Source organism: Lissotriton helveticus, chromosome 10 (assembly GCF_964261635.1).
Source record: "Lissotriton helveticus chromosome 10, aLisHel1.1, whole genome shotgun sequence".
NCBI classification, from domain to species: domain Eukaryota; kingdom Metazoa; phylum Chordata; class Amphibia; order Caudata; family Salamandridae; genus Lissotriton; species Lissotriton helveticus.
Window position 1 is genome coordinate 38,075,351 of NC_136071.1, and position 20,521 is coordinate 38,095,871.

The window sequence follows — 20,521 nt, forward strand, 5'->3', positions numbered from 1 at the left end:
ACTATCCCTTGGAAACAGCCGCGAGACTGCTCAATGGGTTAGGCGCGGACTGCTGCCATCAAGGAATAACGTTTGAATCCGAGCAGGTGCAACTCAGTCCTTCATCCTGCCAGGCAAGATAACATCTGTACTATTCAGTTGGCCAGCTGTCAGATGTTTTATCTGCAGAGCCAATAACTACTTAAAGCCAGCAGCACACACCAACGCCACATACACTACACAACACTGAAAGTCACAGTTACTGCAAAAATAAACAAGCATTGGCATAGCCAATAGGTCTCGCATTTGGGACCTTATAAGTATTTAGTTATGCAGCACAATATCCTTGGTGCAACAACATTAACTGTTGCATGGTTGAACACTTATAAGGTCCCAAAGGCGAGACCTATTGGCTATGCCAATGCTTGTTTTTTTGTTGTGATTGATTTATGTTATTCCATTTTGTTGGTGCATTCGACTGTATTGTTGTATTGCATTGAATATTTTTCGGTGTTTCAATGCTGCATTGTTTTGTTATTTACGCCAAAGTGCGGTTATTCAAGGGTGTTGTAATATGGGTTTGTGTTATCGAAGTATTGCAACTATAGTTGGTCTTCTTAAATATACATACATATTCTTGTCACACATTAAATCCTTAAGATAATCTGATTGAGGAATAAGGTGGTAAAAGGTGTTTGCACTAGTCACAAGCCTTATTACTCACCATCGACATGCAAACGTGCAAGCCAAAAATGTTTTTTGATCTGGCCCACTACTTTTAACTAATTTCTTTGACAAGTGTACATCTCTACAAGGAATATCCCTAATTTTCATGTATAGCATTCCTTCCGTGGCAAGAAGGGGAACTTGCCTTTCAGTTCTAGAGCCACTGAGTACAGTATGTTAGCCAAATGTGGTTTGCGGAGTAGCTCATGGAAACTCAAGATATTTATGCACCCGTTCACTGGAGCTGGATGCCTTCTCACTGCAAGAGGGCGGCGTATAGTTCAATGTCAGGGTCGGTCAATGACTGCCACTTGAAATGAATTGGGCAACTTTGTAAGTCGCAGAGAAGTTTTTTATTTGCATGCACTGTGTTAAAGAAGATGCCCTCTTTTCTGACCCCAGAGGCAGGCAATTGCTATAAATGTGCCTTTTGTTTTCTGAAAAATGGCGAGGGCGCTCTGAGGTTAATTTTGCACGTGCGTTAGGGTACCTTGCATATGCAAACAGTTTGAGGTCCCAGGGCCATACTAACTATTTTAAGGGCAAGCTTCAAACAAGGGGTGACGCTGTCCATTGCCAACAGAAGTGAAAATTACTTGGAAGGAGGACGGAGACTGCATTTAAGAGTTGTTGAATAAACTGTGATGGGACCTTGGGCCGTAGTAAAGCTGGAAATTTAGAAATGCACAATAAAAATACAGAGAGATTGCAGAGGAGGCAAGTGTGTTGATGACCGTGAAAGCAGGCGCACAGCGAAGATTGAGACCGTACAGGGTGTAAATGTCAGGTGAGACACACAATAAGAACGCAAGATAAGCAGAAGAGACTGGCACCGCGCAAGACACGGAAGAAGACCGAAGCGCCGGCAGGGTGCAGCGGTTTGAATATAACGGATTATCTTCAAAAGCCATTTGCTCCGTTATTTGGAGGGGTTACTATGGCCTTGGGTTGCTACTTGGCACACTGACCAAAGAAGAAAGAAAAGCTGAGCTGTCTTATTGGGATCAACATTTCGTTACCCGCAGACCACGGCATAGTGCAATCTCGAGCGTTTAAAGCATTGAGGTATCTATCCCATCAAGCTTGAGAAAAACACGGGCAACTGCTAATGGACCAGGTGCTTCGAGAAGAAAAAACTAGACCCATTGTGATCAACTGACGGGACGCAGCAATTGCGCTGCTTGCTCGGGAGAGACAGTACGATAAACAGAGTAAAATGTGGCGCCTGATACAACGCGTGGAATACGGACTGCCATCGAAATAAGTGCATCGAGATCAGCCCTCATTGACTTGTAAGTAGTGCGGAGTGAGAGAAGACCTGCGCCGAGTGAGTGTCAGACAGGAGGATCACATGCTGACAGCTCTGCACAGAGACTGTAATATGAAAGGGAGAGCACACAGTGAGTCGAGTGTATAGCCTTTGAACCGAGTTGTGAGTCAGACAAAGCACTGCAGAGCCATAGTGTGCAGAAGCTGGTGCTTGACTGCAGCAACAGGACAACAAGTTAAAAAAAAAAAACACTGGGAGGGGGGAGGAGAAACACGAGAGACGGCCTGCGGCCGTCAAAGTGAAAGTACGAGGAGAAATGCGACACAGCGGGCAGGGGAGGGGGCTGAGCGGGGAGAGCGGCATGAGGGTGTGAAGCAGCAGGGGCCTGAGACGCGGCCGCCTTTGATGTGGTAATGCGAGGCAGGCAGGCAGGCGGCTGGTGGCATTGTGCACGCGCTTTTTAGGGCTTGCGCTTGCGCAATGACCTAAAAAGCACATGCACTGCAAGAAATCGCCAGTGGAATCGCCAGTTAGGTAAACTCTCGATAAGCCCCTATATATCTCGCTCCCGCTCAATGCGCATGCGCATTGAGATAGGTCGCTCGACCTAAAAAGAACATCAAGCCCTTCGATCCAATGTGACTGATATATAAATTGCAGTCTCATTTAGCCATGTATAAAACTAATACTAAATGGCCTAGACATTTTTTTTGTGTTATAAAGCGCTAGCTAGACCCGAAAGTATCAGAGCGCTTTACAGTTCTAAGGAAAATAACAGAACTGGCAGAACTAGTTGCTCATGCACCTGGGAAAACTTGCCAGCTATCCAGGTATTATAATTTTAGGCAAAGCTCTGAAGTTAGGTCTGTTCAGTCGCGAACTGCTAAACCAGCCCTTGTTTTATTTTATTCTTCGCATTCACGTTGTTTTCATACTAAACTACAAGTCCCAGAGTGCTAAGCGGTTTGGTGAGCAACACATGCTTCTCGAGTTACAAATCATGCTTCTAAATTTTCTTATGCTTATATGAGTGTTAATGTTATTCATTCCTCAGGATCAGGTGACCTCCCCATGCTAGCCACGGAGCATCCTGCAGTGCGATACCCCCTCATCGCCCCCCCCCCGCGAGTCGTGTGTTTATTTAGTGGGGGGGGTGGCAGGGGTGGTGGCCACTTCAGAGCAGTTAGCAGTGGTTTCAAGTCGAGATATGAGCAACACATTCTCGAAAGTTATTGGTTGGATGTTTGTGGCATTTCCGCGTCCTACTAACACCCTCCTCTGTTAGCGTAGACGAGCCGCCCGCAGGATAGAAAGTCTGTCTGAAATCGGAGCTGTGCCGGGACTTCTGGAGTCAGCCTCGTCACCTCAGAACCCACCTTTGTCCCTCGTGATTAACGGCCCTCCATTGACAGGCCGTGAATCACAAGTGAATTAGCGCCCTGGCTTTCTATTGAAATTGATATGTCTTTATAGACACTGGTGATGCTCTCGCTGCGGTGATGCCTCAGCTTTGTGCTCTGCTGCTGTTTCGCGGGCCCTCCTCGGGGTGGGGGCTCTGCTGACCTGCACAGAGGAATGAGGCGCTGCGGCTGCAGGAGGATTCCCAAAAGGGCACCAACCAATCCAGCGGCAGTGACAGGCGAGTGTGCAGGCCAATGGGAGAGCCCAGCGGTACAAAAGGGAGTGATGATGGACGGAGCATCTGAACCAATGAAACACTCACACCCAGTCAATAGGTCTGGGTTTAATCCATCACCGTTCTTTAGCCCACTCTGCCACCCCAGTTCAGACATGGCTACATGCAAATCAGTCTGACCCTGTGCCTCATGGGAACAGTCCGGCCCGAACTGCCAAGCCATGCCTTCCCTGGACCGGATTCAAGCTTCCTAGGACCAGTTTCTCTCCCCCCACCAGGAGAGCCCGGCCGGGGTGGGTGGGGGGAGAGCTACTCCGGTGTCCGTAGGGTGGGTGGGGGGAGAGCTACTCCGGTGTCCGTAGGGGCAGTGCGAAAATCGGACAGGATGGCACCCAGAAACCCTCTTTTCCATTGGGAAGCCAGCGTTTACCATGAACGCTGACGCTACCCAATGGAAAAGGAGGGGCGGAGCTTAGAGTCCTTTTTAGATTACAAGATCTCTCGGAGAGGCGTGTCAGCAAAGCTTCCCCGCCCAGCTGAGACCTAAAAATGGAGAGACATTGAAGGGGATAACATGTAAAAAATGAATTTATGGTAACAAGATAGACAAGGATTTTTCAGGGAAGACTTGAATTCACATTTTGTAAACTTCAGTTTCCTCCTTTTAGATATACAGGGGTTTATTCTTCACTGTCAGCTTTCTGGAAAAAAGATGTTTGTTTTAATATTGAGAAAACTGATGACATTTAATAACTTCATTACCCCTGTCTGTGAGCAATGTTTCTAATGAGCAGGCTTAAAAAAAGTTAGTATCTCCCGGATTTTCATTCAAGAGATCACTCTTTTTTAACAAGTACAAATCTTTGGGAACTCTCACCCACTCCAAGTGAAGCACTTTTGTGGGACTGCTTACCACCTATTTATTTGGTGTTTCTTGATTTAGATTGAAAAAATGAACTTGAAAAATGGTTTAAAGAGAAGAAACGCATTTGAGGAAAAAAATGAAAGTAATAGCATGCTACCGAAAGTAAGAGCATGCTGCCTGCCTATCTGATGTATCTCACCTTGCCTCCAGTGTCGCGGCTCTTAGTCCTGAGTTTATTAACTTGCGATTCTGGGATATCAGCCCTTTCCTCAGCTTCTTGAAGCTCGTGCTGCACCTTTCTGAATCGGGTCAGATGCGCGTTTACTTGCTCCTCCTAATAATAGAAAAAAGAGAATAAGTAATCTTTTGGATGATCTTTTGGATGACTTTAATTGAATGTTTTAATTTTAAATCACGACTGGGTTGTTTCAGTTTCTTACTATTGTGTCAGTGGAGGAAATAGGAGAAAGTGAGACATCTTTTTTTTTTTTTTTTTTAAATAGTTTTTATTAGCAGCACAGGAAAGAAATATAATCAAAAACAAACATATCCAGAAGTTAACAATAGTAAAGATCAGTTCGTGGACAGGATTAACATATCATAATAAATAAATTCTCATTAAACCCAAACAAAGTGAGACATCTCCCCCGCCTCTTTTTTTGCAGAGTTTTATATAGCGCGAACTAGACCCAAACCGAATCAGGTATCAGAGCGCTTTTCATATTTTTCCAGTTACGGTACATTTTTACGTTTCCAGTTACTTTCATTTTTAGGCACGGGGAGATTAAGTGATTTGCCCAGAATCACAGGAGGTTTTGGCGTCGTTACCGAGACTCGAACCCAGATCCCCAGGTCCGAGGTTGAGCGCCCTAGCCGTTAGGCCAACTCCTCTCCCCTTCATGTTCAATGATGACCAATCACTGACTCATCAGAGTTTGAAAGTCTGACACAAAACTTTCCAAACATAAAAGCATTTTGGTTGAAGTATTCAGCATTTAAAGTGAATGAACCGACTTGTACTTTGGCCCAAGGTATAAGTAATAGTGGTTTTGAAGTACTACAGAACAATATGTTTAGTAAAGTATTTTAGATTTGTAACTAACTGTATTCCAATGACATGAGAAATGTTAATGTTAAGTAGTAGTATTGGCTTTCATGCATCGTCTGCTGGATGATTATAAGAGCAATTATTGCATTGGCTTCAGACAAACACATTGGGGCCGATTCTGATTTCGGCCTGAAGGGCTCCGAACCATGTTCGGAGCCCTTCCGACCGAATCGATCAGTCCCGGACGGATTCCTTCCCGACCCAGCCATTCCGATGTGCTCGGTCGAGAAGGAATCCAACTCGGATTTCCGGATTACGGACGACAGCTGTCCGCAATCCGGAAATCCTCCAGTACTCCCCCAATCGCCTTTGTTCGACCTGAGGAGTACGATGGCAGCTTTTCACTGCCTTTTCTTGCCGGTCTGTCCAGCATGAAAAGCAGGTACTGTGTACTGGTACTGTGTAACAACCAAAGTAAAAGGGCCAGTCGCCATGGGAGGTGACAAATGAAGAGGAGGCGATACTAAGGAGGGATTAACAAGCCTATTTATGAATAAGAAGCCAGCATTTAGGACAGACAATGACACAAGCCAATGCCAAACATGGGCGGCTAGTGGGTGGAGCTTCTATTCCCTACTCCACTACAAGTCTTGCAGAGCAGCACATACGCACTGGCTCTAGACTCGACCTAAAAATGGAAGGGAGTAAACAGAATGAGGGATCACTGACAGAATTTCGACAGTCAAAATATCGACAGTCAAAATATCGAGGTAAAAATATCGAATGCCAGAATATCGACTTCCTATCTACAAACAGGTAAGTACAAAAATATCGACTCCAAAATATCGATAGGAAAAAATATAGACATTCAAAATATCGATTTTTTAAAATATCTTAAAAGTAATTCGCGGCTTGAAGGAGGGAGAGGCGAGATCTAAGCGCTGTCACTGGGAGGCGCCTGGACGGACCAGCTTGTCGGCGCTAAGCAGGGACTCGGAAGACCAGGAGTCCCTGCTTCCCCAGCTGCACAGGCGGACGCGCCCACAATCAGACACGCCCCCGCCTGCAACGCCCCCTATTTTAAGAACAGCTCGACGCTTAGCGGGACGCGAGCGGGACGCGAGCAGGACGCCGAGCGAAGCCCGGGCAAAGGGCGGGCCGTCTGTGGCCGTCAGGGGCTGACAGCGGCTGGGCTGGGCCACGTCCCTTTCCCCTGCAACAGCAGCATCTACATACAGCCGTTGAGGCCCAACGGTGCTCTTTACATCATGTCTACCCGCTCAGGAAGACCTCTCAGGAGCGAAGGCGATAGCCGAGTTATTGCAGGGAGCCCTGTGATAGGAACTATGGATCGGTTTATTACCAGGGTGGTGGCTGTAATAGAAAAGGAGATCGCTGTGTCAGAGCGGCGCCTATCCGAGATCTACCTCCCATCAAGACGTGCATCACTGGGGGCTGCTGTGCAAGCGTCTACTCCGGCTTGTGAGCGGGTTCTACTTGCCCCTACTGTAGGAGCTCTAGGCGATTCTACAGACCCGTCCCAACTGATTGAAATAGGGCAAAACATAGACGGGGTGGATTTTGTGGCCACGCTTCTTCCTAGAAGCATTGAGGAAGAGGTTGGTCTTATTATTCCAGCTCCACCTGTATCACCTAAACCCCCAAACGATGCAATTAGTCAGTCTTTACCGCCAATTTCACCCACTCCGATTATGATAATAACAGACGGGGTCTTAGAAGGGGTGCCCTCAAGTAGCCAGATCCCAGAGACTAGACAGGATAAGAGAAACAAAAGTAAAAAGACAAGACACGGTAAAAAGGGCAGATTGGTGAGCCAGGCCTCACTTTACCAATCAACAATAAAGCTCCCAGGTTTTGGCATGGATAAGCTAAGGGGCACGACTATGGGGAATAAAGACGTGGCAGAAGGGGGGGTAGTGGCTACCCTGAAGGGGCCACTTCCTAATGATACCATAGTAAATGCCTCAAACCCGCCTGACCCTGTAACTATCGATATTATTTTAGAGAGGGTAAATAGTCTCTTGATGCCCCTCCTAACACAGATCAAGAGCCTGGGGTCTAGAATAGATAAATTAGAGCAATCAACCCTCGATGGGTTCTACTCACTCAAATCCACATTTAAACAACTAGTCAGAGCGAGTGAAAGCCCTGACATGGATCTGATGGAGAGTGAGCCTCCAGTAGTTTCTTTACCACCACAGAGAGTCCCTAAGCCTCTAAAAATATTAAATAAGGTTGACATTAATAGACCACAAACCCCAGTTCCTAAAACGTTTCCCCCTCCTAAAGCAGGACCGAATTTCAAGGGGCCACCAGCGCACTCAGAGGTAGCCGCATCTAAGCCCAAATTACTGCCACAAAAGCAGCCCCAGACAACTAGTGGCAAATTAAAAAATACACAAACACCAGGCTCATGTGATAAGGCTCAGGGACTAGTAACGGGGAAATTCTCAATTCCCGCTTCCCAACCTACACCTCTAACTACCACTGTACCGGCTTCTAGGAAACCAGTACGCCGTACTCCTCCAATAAATCTCCCTCCAGACTGTCAACCTTTTGTTACAGTTCTGGTAAACGTCCCCCCACTAAAGGAAGACCAGTTGGAAAACCACGAATCACTCAAGAATAAGTGCATCCACTGGCTAAAGGCAAACAAGCCAATTCCGCTGGATGTGGATGGGATTATTCTAAGTGTGCGTAGAGTAGGCTGGGTAGGGCAGGGAAAGAAAACCCAGGAGGGGGACTGTATAATAATAAACTTTCAGGACCCCAGAGTAGTCCCTTCCATCTGTACCCCAATAAAAAATATGGGGGCCCCAGGGGTTAAAGTGGTAGATTTGTCCTATTTTTACCCTAGGCAAAATGCTACTCTAACTCGAGAAAGCCTAAGCTCCTCCGAGACAGCTGGGGCCAGGGCACCCGGGAGTGGAGGGATGAACTCAGTGCGGGTGTCAGGGTCCAACTGACTACAGGAGGACGAACCTGGGGTATGCAAAAATGCAGCCGAGGACAAAGTATCCGTGAGTGTTCCAAAGCCAAAGGTAGTATTATCCTCCCAAATTGACTTCTCTCCTATTGGAGATATTGGAGATACTAGTGGGATGAGGGCCACAGTTAAGGGTATTCCTGCGCCTTGCGACGCTCCAGCTGTGACGGGCCTAGTATTTAAGGTTTTCAGCTGGAACGTCGCAGGGATTACAAGGAAGTTGGCCTTGCCTGACTTCACTGCATGGGTGGATGAACACTCTCTGTGTATCTTCCAAGAGACGTGGAGCTTAGTGCCGGCACACAGGGCGGGATTCTCTTCCTACTCTGTCCCTGCATTGACCTCTGAAACTGGAAGAGGGCGACCTTCTGGTGGCCTGCTCATTTGGGTAGCAGCTGCCCTAGATTGTAGAGTAGAGGAACTTCATACAGGCCACCCGGATATCCAAAATATTATTCTACTAGATCAGCGGGGAAGATTGGTTTTAAATGTCTATAATGTTTATGCCAGAGGGACTAAGGGTGGAAGAAAGTCATCGGTAATATCCCTTCTTGAGACCCTCCTAAATAAAACCCCCCACAGTTTGCGTACGCTGGTCGTGGGCGACATGAACTGTACGTTCGAGCCTTTGGGCTCGGATGTTGCCCTTGAACAAGATGAGGAGGATATTAGGTTGGGGATTCCTGTATTGGAACTCCCACCTATCAGAAGGTGGTCTGAAGTGGCGCTACAGTTATACTCCCTGAGCCTGGAATTAAATCTAAGGGCAGTTAATGGGAGGACAACCTCGGATAGGGGGGGTGCCCACACATACAATAGACCAGGACACACCTCCAGAATAGATTACATTTTAGTAGATGTGTATCTATGGAAGCATGTGATGGACATGCTGGTAGTCCCAACAACTGAAAGTGATCATAACCCACTTTCCTTAAGTATGAAACAGTGGTGGCGATCTGCAATAGAAGGTCATGTTAACCCGGTGGTAATGCCCCCTGATGAGTCCGAAGTCTCGCCATGCGGCAGACGAATAAAATGGGCTAAATTGGTCCTATCGGAGGCAAGGGTCAGTGAAATTTTTTCCCTTTTAAACCATGCAGTGGCATCCTTGGGGTCGCCCCTAGAAGGGGTGGGTAGGCCAAGTGGACTTTTTGTCTCCCTAGTAGAGGCCCTCTCTAATGTATTTACCATCCACTCTAGTAAGTCGAGTAACAAGAGAAGTAAAAAACCTGAAGATGGCTGGTATACTCATTCATGTAGGGTCCATAAGGCAAGGCTTGTTGAGGCAGTAAAGCGTAATTCCCACAGTGATATTCAGGTAGCAAGGAAGGCCTACAATAGATCCCTCAAACATGCTAAGAGGGAGTGGGAAGACAAATTCTGGGAAGATCTGCTCCAAGCTAGTAAATGTAGGGACTCAAGGATTTTTTGGAACCTAATAGGATCACGGAATAGGCTCGAGGCAGCTACGAGACCCTGCAACATCCCGCCACAAAGTTGGGTAAAACATTTTGGAACTTTATATCTCCCGGCACAAGGGGAATTGAATGTTAGGGCGTATTCCCCTCTAGCAATCGAACCCCACGCCTATGATCTCTTTACACCTCTAGAGATTGAAAAAGTGATAGGGTGGGTGGCCCCCCGTAAGGCAGCTGGCCCAGATGGCCTTCCGGGGGACCTTATGAGGGCATATCCAGCTGAGTGGGGTAGGGTCATTGCAGCACTCCTTAACGACATTATGAGGGAAGGGCCAGTGCCAGAATCATGGAAAGGGGCGGTGGTGGTACCGATTCATAAAAAAGGGTGTAGAGAAACCCCGGGGAACTACCGCCCTATAAGCCTGATAGATTCCACCCAAAAGATAGCAGGCAAAGCCATACTTGGGAGGATCTTACACTGGGTGGAGGAGAACAACATACTATCTGATTTTCAGGCAGGTTTCCGGGCAGGAATGGGGACGATAGAGCAGGTGTTCAGGTTGGCACTCTTGGGGTGGAAGGTGGTGGAGCTAGGCAAAGGCAGTCTATATTTGGCCTTTATAGACCTGAAGACTGCCTTTGACCTAGTTCCCCGGGAAGAATTGTGGAGGGTGCTTCATGAGTTGGGACTGCCCCCCTACATCTTGTCCCTCCTTGTCACCCTCCATGCCCATACCTTCGTCCAGGTCCGCTGGGGTAAAAGCGGAGAGCTCACTGAGAAAATACCGGTGTCCAGGGGCGTGAGACAGGGTTGCGTCCTGGCGCCCACCCTATTTTCACTATATGTGAATGGGGTGGTAGAATATCTTCAATTGGACCCAGCTGATGCTCCCTGTCTCGGAGGTGTGCGGATACCCACCCTGCTATTTGCGGACGACACGCTTTTGATCTCCAAGACTCCGCAAGGTCTCCAAAAACTGCTAACCCGTTTTCAGGATTTTTGTGCTTCCAAGGGCCTAGTAATTAACGTGGACAAAACAAAATATTTAGTCCTAAATCCCCCACGGAAATTGGGCCGTCCTCCCACGCTCAATTCTGTTGCCTTGGAGAAAGTATCCGAATTCGATTACCCTGGAATTCGGATAACAGACAAAATGTCCTGGGCGCCTCACATTGATAAGATGGTTCTCAACCACAAAAGGGTAGGAGGAGCCCTGTTGAGGGAATTTCGGGCCTCTCCCAGGAGATCGCTTACCCCAGTAATTGAAATCTACAAAGCCAAGGTAGTAACATCGGCCTTGTATGGCGCAGAATTGTGGGGTCATTGCCGCTTGGAGGCCTTGGCCACAGTGGAAAGTAAGCTGCTAAAAACCATTATTGCCATCCCTCCGAGCACTCTGACCATACCTGTGTTGTTGGACACAGGTTGTAAAAACATCAAAGACCAGGCCCAACTCCGTCCCCTCCTATTATGGACAAGAATTTGGAGGGGTGAAGAACTGAAATCATATGCTGATGGACTGGCTGAAATAATGAGTCTGGGCGGCTGGGCAAAAATAAGATGGCTGAGAGACACTAAAATGCTCCTGGAGAAAATCGGACTGGGGGACTGTTGGACAACTCGCACAGCCCCACCAAAAGAGGTTGTGAAGAGTCTTTATTGGAAATGGTCCGCAGAACATTTAGTTACAAACCCGAACCACTGCAAGTCTACTGCTGCCTTTTTAGTGGTAAAAGATGTGGTGGCATTTGAGCCTTATTTGGACCTCATTACCCTCCCTTTTGATCGAGCACTATATTTTAAATTTAGAGTTGGCTCTCTCCCGCTCGGGGCCGTGGTATCAAAATGGAAATCAGCTCCTCACATGTCTCCCAACTGCGCATGTTGTCCGAGCAGGATTGAGTCCATTACGCACATCCTGTTTGAATGTCCGGACTATGCAAAGCCCAGGAGCACTTGGCTTAAACCTCTTTGCCGGAACATGGGTACACGTAGTTACCTAGTAGCTTTGCGTATTTTAATGACGGACACATCCCCCCAAATTATATGTGGAATAGCTAAAATTTTTAAAGCAGTTCTGGCTTATTCGTTGCAAGAGATTGTCAGTAGCAGTTTAATTCTCTTTTTAGCTAATTTATTTTGGGCATTTTGATGTCCTTTTTATCCCTTTTAAATGAGTTTACTACTGACTTACATATATTGATTTTGTACATTTTTACATGGTTGTATTGTATTGTGCTTATAAGATATCTTGCATATCGAATAAAAGCTTATGACTGACTGACTGAGTACTATAATAATAAATATAACTAATTTAAACATACTTAAAATACTTAAATAAACTTAAAATTAATAAATATTTATTGTAACTAAAAACATTTTTTTAAACATATATATATATATATATATATATATATATATATATATATATATATATATACATATTATTAACAAAACATATACAATATTTTTTCCGTAGGATAGCGAGAGATTTAAATTTACTATTCCAACTCCAGCGAGTGCAACAGTAGGGAAAGCGTTGGATAGCGTAGGGGTAAAAATGTACTATTCCCACTCCAAAGAGTGCAACAGTAGGGAAAGCGTTGGATAGCGTAGGGGTGAAAATTACTATTCCAACTCCAGCAAGTGCAACAGTAGGGAAAGCGTTGGATAGCGCAGGGGTAAAAATTACTATTCCCACTCCAGCGAGTGCAACAGTAGGGAAAGCGTTAGATAGCGTAGGGATAAAAATTACTATTCCCACTCCAGAGAGTGCAACAGTAGGGAAGACGTTGGATAGCGTAGGGGTAAAAATTACTATTCCCACTCCAGTAAGTGCAACAGTAGGGAAAGCGTTGGATAGCGTAGGGGTAAAAATTACTATTCCCACTCCAGAGAGTGCAACAGTAGAGAAAGCGTTGGATAGAGTAGGGGTAAAAATTACTATTCCCACTCCAGAGAGTGCAACAGTAGGGAAAGCGTTGGATAGCGTAGGGGTAAAAATTACTATTCCCACTCCAGAGAGTGCAACAGTAGGGAAAGCGTTGGATGGCGTAGGGGTAAAAATTACTATTCCAACTCTAGCGAGTGCAACAGTAGGGAAAGCGTTGGATAGCATAGGGGTAAAAATTACTATTCCCACTCCAGCGAGTGCAACAGTAGGGAAAGCGTTGGATAGCGTAGAGGTAAAAATTACTATTCCCACTCCAAAGAGTGCAACAGTAGGGAAAGCATTGGATAGCGTAGTGGTAAAAATTACTATTCACACTCCAGAGAGTGCAACAGTAGGGAAAGCGTTGGATAGCGTAGGGGTGAAAATTACTATTCCCACTCCAGAGAGTGCAACAGTAGGGAAGACGTTGGATAGCGTAGGGGTCAAAATTACTATTCCAACTCCAGCGAGTGCAACAGTAGGGAAAGCGTTGGATAGCGTAGGGGTAAAAATTACTATTCCCACTCCAGCGTGTGCAACAGTAGGGAAAGCGTTGGATAGCGTAGGGGTAAAAATTACTATTCCCACTCCAGAGAGTGCAACAGTACAGAAAGCGTTGGATGGCGTAGGGGTAAAAATAACTATTCCAACCCCAGCGAGTGCAACAGTAGGGAACGCGTTGGATAGCGTAGGGGTAAAAATTACTATTCCCACTCCAGAGAGTGCAACAGTAGGGAAAGCGTTGGATAGCGTAGGGATAAAAATTACTATTCCCACTCCAGAGAGTGCAACAGTAGGGAAGACGTTGGATAGCGTAGGGGTAAAAATTACAATTCCCACTCCAGTAAGTGCAACAGTAGGGAAAGTGTTGGATAGCGTAGGGGTCAAAATTACTATTCCAACTCCAGCGAGTGCAATAGTAGGGAAAGCGTTGGATAGCGTAGGGGTAAAAATTACTATTCCCACTCCAGCGTGTGCAACAGTAGGGAAAGCGTTGGATAGCGTAGGGGTAAAAATTACTATTCCCACTCCAGAGAGTGCAACAGTAGGGAAAGCGTTGGATGGCGTAGGGGTAAAAATTACTATTCCAACTCTAGCGAGTGCAACAGTAGGGAAAGCGTTGGATAGCATAGGGGTAAAAATTACTATTCCCACTCCAGCGAGTGCAACAGTAGGGAAAGTGTTGGATAGCGTAGAGGTAAAAATTACTATTCCCACTCCAAAGAGTGCAACAGTAGGTAAAGCATTGGATAGCGTAGTGGTAAAAATTACTATTCACACTCCAGAGAGTGCAACAGTAGGGAAAGCGTTGGATAGCGTAGGGGTGAAAATTACTATTCCCACTCCAGAGAGTGCAACAGTAGGGAAGACGTTGGATAGCGTAGGGGCCAAAATTACTATTCCAACTCCAGCGAGTGCAACAGTAGGGAAAGCGTTGGATAGCGTAGGGGTAAAAATTACTATTCCCACTCCAGCGTGTGCAACAGTAGGGAAAGCGTTGGATAGCGTAGGGGTAAAAATTACTATTCCCACTCCAGAGAGTGCAACAGTACAGAAAGCGTTGGATGGCGTAGGGGTAAAAATAACTATTCCAACCCCAGCGAGTGCAACAGTAGGGAACGCGTTGGATAGCGTAGGGGTAAAAATTACTATTCCCACTCCAGAGAGTGCAACAGTAGGGACAGCGTTGGATAGCGTAGGGATAAAAATTACTATTCCCACTTCAGAGAGTGCAACAGTAGGGAAGACGTTGGATAGCGTAGGGGTAAAAATTACAATTCCCACTCCAGTAAGTGCAACAGTAGGGAAAGCGTTGGATAGCGTAGGGGTCAAAATTACTATTCCAACTCCAGCGAGTGCAACAGTAGGGAAAGCGTTGGAAAGCGTAGGGGTAAAAATTACTATTCCCACTCCAGCGTGTGCAACAGTAGGGAAAGCGTTGGATAGCGTAGGGGTAAAAATTACTATTCCCACTCCAGAGAGTGCAACAGTACAGAAAGCGTTGGATGGCGTAGGGGTAAAAATAACTATTCCAACCCCAGCGAGTGCAACAGTAGGGAACGCGTTGGATAGCGTAGGGGTAAAAATTACTATTCCCACTCCAGAGAGTGCAACAGTAGGGAAAGCGTTGGATAGCGTAGGGATAAAAATTACTATTCCCACTCCAGAGAGTGCAACAGTAGGGAAGACGTTGGATAGCGTAGGGGTAAAAATTACAATTCCCACTCCAGTAAGTGCAACAGTAGGGAAAGCGTTGGATAGCGTAGGGGTAAAAATTACTATTCCCATTCCAGAGAGTGCAACAGTAGAGAAAGTGTTGGATAGCGTAGGGGTAAAAATTACTATTCCCACTCCAGAGAGTGCAACAGTAGGGAAAGCATTGGATAGCGTAGGGGTAAAAATTACTATTCCCACTCCAGAGAGTGCAACAGTAGGGAAAGCGTTGGATGGCGTAGGGGTAAAAATTACTATTCCAACTCCAGCGAGTGCAACAGTAAGGAAAGCGTTGGATAGCGTAGGGGTAAAAATTACTATTCCCACTCCAAAGAGTGCAACAGTAGGGAAAGCGTTGGATAGCTTAGGGGTAAAAATTACTATTCCAACTCCAGCGAGTGCAACAGTAGGGAAAACGTTGGATAGCATAGGGGTAAAAATTACTATTCCCACTCCAGAGAGTGCAACAGTAGGGAAAGCGTTGGATAGCGTAGGGGTAAAAATTACTATTCCCACTCCAGAGAGTGCAACAGTAAGGAAAGCGTTGGATAGCATAGGGGTACATTTTAATATCCCCACTCTAGTGAAAATAAATTAATCTAAGTCACATAATTATAAATTAATCAATTAATACATTTTAATTACCAATTAAGAATTAATTAATTACCAATTAAAAATTAATTAACAATTTATTTAAAATAAATACCAATTAATTAATTATCATGTTTAATTAATTATATTAAATTACTTCCCACCCTATTCCCCTATAAACCCACAACCCGCTACTACAAATAAAATAATATTATTCACATAATTATTAATTAATCAATTAATAAAAATTAATGATCAATCAACAATTAATTAATTACCAATTAAAAATGCATTGACAATTTATTCAAAATAAATACCAATCAATTAATTAATTAACATATTTAATTAAAATTAAATTACTACCCACCCTATTCCCCTATAAACCCACAACCCACTACAGAAAATAAAATAATATTATTCACATAATTGTCAATTAAACAATTAATTAAAATTAATTATCAATTAAGAATTAAGAATGTATCAATTAAAAATTATTTAACAATTAATTCAAAATAAATACCAATTAATTAATTAACATATTTAATTTATTATAATTAAATTACTTCCCACCCTATTCCCCTATAAACCCATAACCTGCTACAGAAAATAAATTACTAAAATTAAAATATTTATCAATTAATCAATTAAAATTAATTACCAATTATATTTTAATTAATTACCAATTAATAATTAATTAACAATTAATTCTAAATAAATAACAAAAAATAAAATAACATATTTAATTAATTATATTTAAATTACTTCCCACCCTATTCCCCTATAAACCCACAACCCGCTACAGAATTATATTACACAAAAAAAATTAATATTAACTTACCTAAAATCCGATATTTTTGTTGTCTATATTATGTTTAGTCGATATTATGTCCATTCTATATTTTTGATTCAATATTATGTCCATTTTATTCGATATTAAAATGTTCTAGTCGATATTTTGGTAGTCTATATTATGTCTAGTCGATATTATGTCCATTCTATATTTTTTACTCGATATTATGTCTAGTCGATATTAAAAACTCGATATTTTGACTCTATACCAGAATGAGATGTGAGACATCCCAAGATGAGAGTATGAAGGAACTGAGATGTGTGAAACAGGGAAGGAAGTGACAGATCTGATTCATGCTGCAGGTGGTGACGCCTAGAGAAGGAGTGAGACATGTATTAGCAAAAGTGATGAGGAGGTAAGAAGTATAATCAGTGAGACATTCATTGGAGATAGTGAGGGCTGTAGAGTGGACGGGAGCGATGCTGACCGTGAGACTGAAGCTTGTGTCGTTTGGATGGACGAAAATGGAAGGCAACATACTATGGGGAAGGTCTGGGAGAGTGGGATGTGATGGAGGGTAGTGTATGAGGTGTGCAAGGAAGAGCGAAAAGTGCATAATGAGCAGGCAGAACGAAGGAGCAAGTGCCTTGTGAAGCAAAATTCTCCAGTTGAAGTTGTGCCCAGACTCTGCTCCAAGCTACGCACATACTAGTCTCTGCACTTAGCCTCAGTGGAGAACTGATGGGAGGTGACAGGCAAATCAGTCCTGATGAAGACTGGTGCGGACTGCAGCCGCATGTTAGCACACGCCCTTAAAACCCTACGGTGGATACTGCTTACATAGCATTAGGCACATATCTAATCTCCAACCACTTTAAAGGTGCACCAGCAGGCCCTGCTGCACCATAGACAAGGTGCAACAACCCTGGTGCACTGCACCTGTGGTTGAAGTGGGTTGCATCCATGGTGGGAATGGTTGGAAGCCTCATAAGAATAATTTTGCCGCAGAATTGTCTGGTGGAAAGAAGGTGGGTGTTTGAGTGGGCTCTATTAATGAATTGGGGACTGTAGTTTAATTTTAAAATGTAAGATCATTGAAGTGAGTAAAGGAGTTAGGGGAAGAAATAATGTTATTATTGTTGGCACCTGTAAGTCTCAGTAGCATGCAAGAGTGGAAAGAAGCCGTAGACTGCTTATTGAATGCAGACTGGGCAGTGAGGGGATAATAAGAAGACCGCTTGCGTGCCAAAGAAATGGGCTTCCCACCTGCCGCGGAGGTAGAGTGGGAGGGAAAGGAAAATCAAAGGGAAGGTAAATACTGTCAAGCATGGTTGAGAGTGAATGCACTGGGGAAAGAGAATGGAATGTGGAGGAGTAACAATGGAAGAACAGCAGTGATCGTCTATAGGAGTTATTTTCTACCTTTAATGTATGTATAGCATACACAACTGAGGCAGGAACTATTATCTGCAGTAGTCAAGACAGCATAGAGAGAGATCGATATAGAGAAGTGTTTGAAAGTGTCTCTATGTATTATGCCCCCTGAAAATGGTAAAAGCACGTGGTTATGTTAATGCCCTTGTCAATGGGCACATTGTCTCAGTGCAAATCATGAGCTCTGACTGACCAAAGTATGGTTCATGAGTTTCTCATTGTGATTGTATCTACGTATACTTTTGTAGATCATCCGGGCTGCTCATTGTGATTGTACTTACGTAGATCATCCAGGCTGCGTATTGCTCAGAGAGGTTATGCAGCACGGAGGCTTCGTTCAGATGGGTCATTATGACCATGTCTTCAATCTTGTCGTACTTGGGAGGATTCTGAGGGTAGACTTGAGTGTCTTTGACAGACACAGTCTATAGGGAAAGAAATTGAATTGGAGTTAAAGCTACGAAGAAGCAGAGCCTGGATGAGTGCAAGGTATCATCATTCTTTGTCTTACCCTTCCATCATCAGTTTTGACAGTGACTTTTCCATTCTTTCGAGTAATAATCATTCCCTTGTCGTAAAGCTCTTTTTCGTCATCTACGAATCAAGTATTTTTGGCATCAAATGGGTTGTTTTGGCTTCGAGCCTTTCCTTTTCACTCTTCCGCAGGAATTGTGCGGCCTCCCCAAACACAGCCATTTCTGCATCCGAAGCCATGGCTGCAGACGGTTACTAGAAAGACACCAAAGACAATGTTTGTAACTTTAGAAATGTGCTGCATGCTAAGCATGCTCCCTTCCCTCCCTCAGCCTTGGCTTGTCTTCCCGCACAGAAGCATTCCTTGTGCTTGGGAAGCCGGTAAATCCTTGTGGCATACAGTACACAAATGAGCAGCACAAATGGTGCTTGAACGTCATCAGAGCAGGAGACATTCAATGAATGCTGACTAGTTTCAGAAACTGCCCTTCCTTAAGGGCCATGATGGAGGAGAGCTCTTCTCTAATCTAATCTCTCCTGCAGAGAGTGCATGCCTTGGTCCTTGCCTTGTGACATCCATCGCTACAGTATCGAAGGGGTAGAACCAGAGGTCCTACAACATCAAAGGGGTAGAACCAGAGGTCCTACAGCATTGAAGAGGTAGAACCAGAGGTCCTACAGCATCGAAGGGGTAGAACCGGAAGTCCTACAGCATCGAAGGGATAGAACCAGAGGTCCTACAGCATCGAAGGGGTAGAACCCAAGGTCCTACAGCATCGAAGTAATAGAACCAGAGGTCCTACAGCATGGAAGGGATAGAACCAGAGTCCTACAGTATAGAAGGAGTAGAACCAGAGGTCCTACAGCATTGAAGGGGAAGAACCAGAGGTCCTACAGCATCGATTGGGTAGAACCAGAGGTCCTACAGCATTGAAGGAGTAGAACTAGAGGTCTTACAGCATCGAAGGGGTAGAACCCGAGCTCCTACAGCATTGAAGGGGCAGAACCAGAGGTCCTACAGCATCGAAGGGGTAGAACCAGAGGTCCTACAGCATCGAAAGGGTAGAACCCGAGGTCCTACAGCATTGAAGGCGTAGAACCAGAGGTCCTACAGCATGGAAGGCGTAGAACCAGAGGTCCTACAGCATGGAAGGGGTTGAACCAGAGTCCTACAGCATCGAAGGAGTAGAACCAGAGGTCCTACAGCAGTGTTATAAGTGGGATTCCTGGCCAGTGCTGTCAGTTGTTTAAATCATGGTGGATTTATAAAAAACATATGTTCCTCAAAAACGAGTGTATTGTACGAGAACACCATTCTCTCCTGATAATCTGAGGTGCTCATAGGGATCCACATTTTCCAATGGAATAACTGCATACATATATTTGTGTTGCAGCCCGCCTGAGTCAAATTGAAACATAAGTCTATTAACCTAGCTTAACACAACAGTAAACCTGGATATGATACCACAGAATGCACTGACTTGGAACTGTGCCACTTTAAAAGTAGATATTTAAAAATATATATCAATGATCAAGTAGAAATTTGAAATATAGAGCAACGTTTAGAGTGGCATTAGTCTTGAGTACATTAGAAAATGTAAAACACTTTGGGACCCATTAGGATGGCTGGTGGACTTTGTACGGCCGCCATCCCGACGTAAAAAAACGGGACCGCCTGCCATAAGGGCGGCGGTCCCGTGGGGGCCATTAGATGCGCCTGCCACACTGGCGGGCGCATCCCGCATTTTTAACATTGCGGCGAGCGGTGCTGAAAGCACCACCCGCCGCAATGCTTAAAATGCACGTCGCGCACTTCAATGTACAACGTGACAGGCACCATGCGGTGCCTGTCAAGTTGTACATTGAAGTGCAGGGGGGTACCACAGGTACCCCCATGTGCGCCCCCCACCTCTCAGAATACCTGGGGGCCCGCAATGGGCCCCCGCAGGAGATTCCTGAATGCCGCCACGGAAAAGCATGTTCCCGCCCTCATCCTAATATGGATGGCGGTGTATAGAACCCTTTTCTGCCTGGTCGACATGTCGACCGGGCGGAAAAGCGGCAGATGGTCTTTCTGTCCGCAGCGGACCCCCCACTCCCATAGTAATATGGCGGGGGGAAATGGGTGGCGGGCGG

General features: G+C 45.1%; 1 protein-coding gene across 1 annotated transcript; it reads right to left on the reverse strand.

Moving 5' to 3' along the window:
• Nucleotides 1-4,291: 4,291 nt before the first annotated feature.
• LOC144785323 (myosin-1-like) lies at nucleotides 4,292-18,580 on the reverse strand. Its single transcript, XM_078664287.1, has 4 exons — nucleotides 18,423-18,580; nucleotides 18,193-18,336; nucleotides 4,676-4,810; nucleotides 4,292-4,312 (listed from the first exon to the last, which is right to left on the reverse strand). The coding sequence occupies exons 1-4, from the start codon at nucleotides 18,474-18,476 to the stop codon at nucleotides 4,292-4,294; spliced, it is 354 nt and encodes a 117-aa protein (XP_078520413.1). The 5' UTR covers nucleotides 18,477-18,580.
• Nucleotides 18,581-20,521: the final 1,941 nt, after the last annotated feature.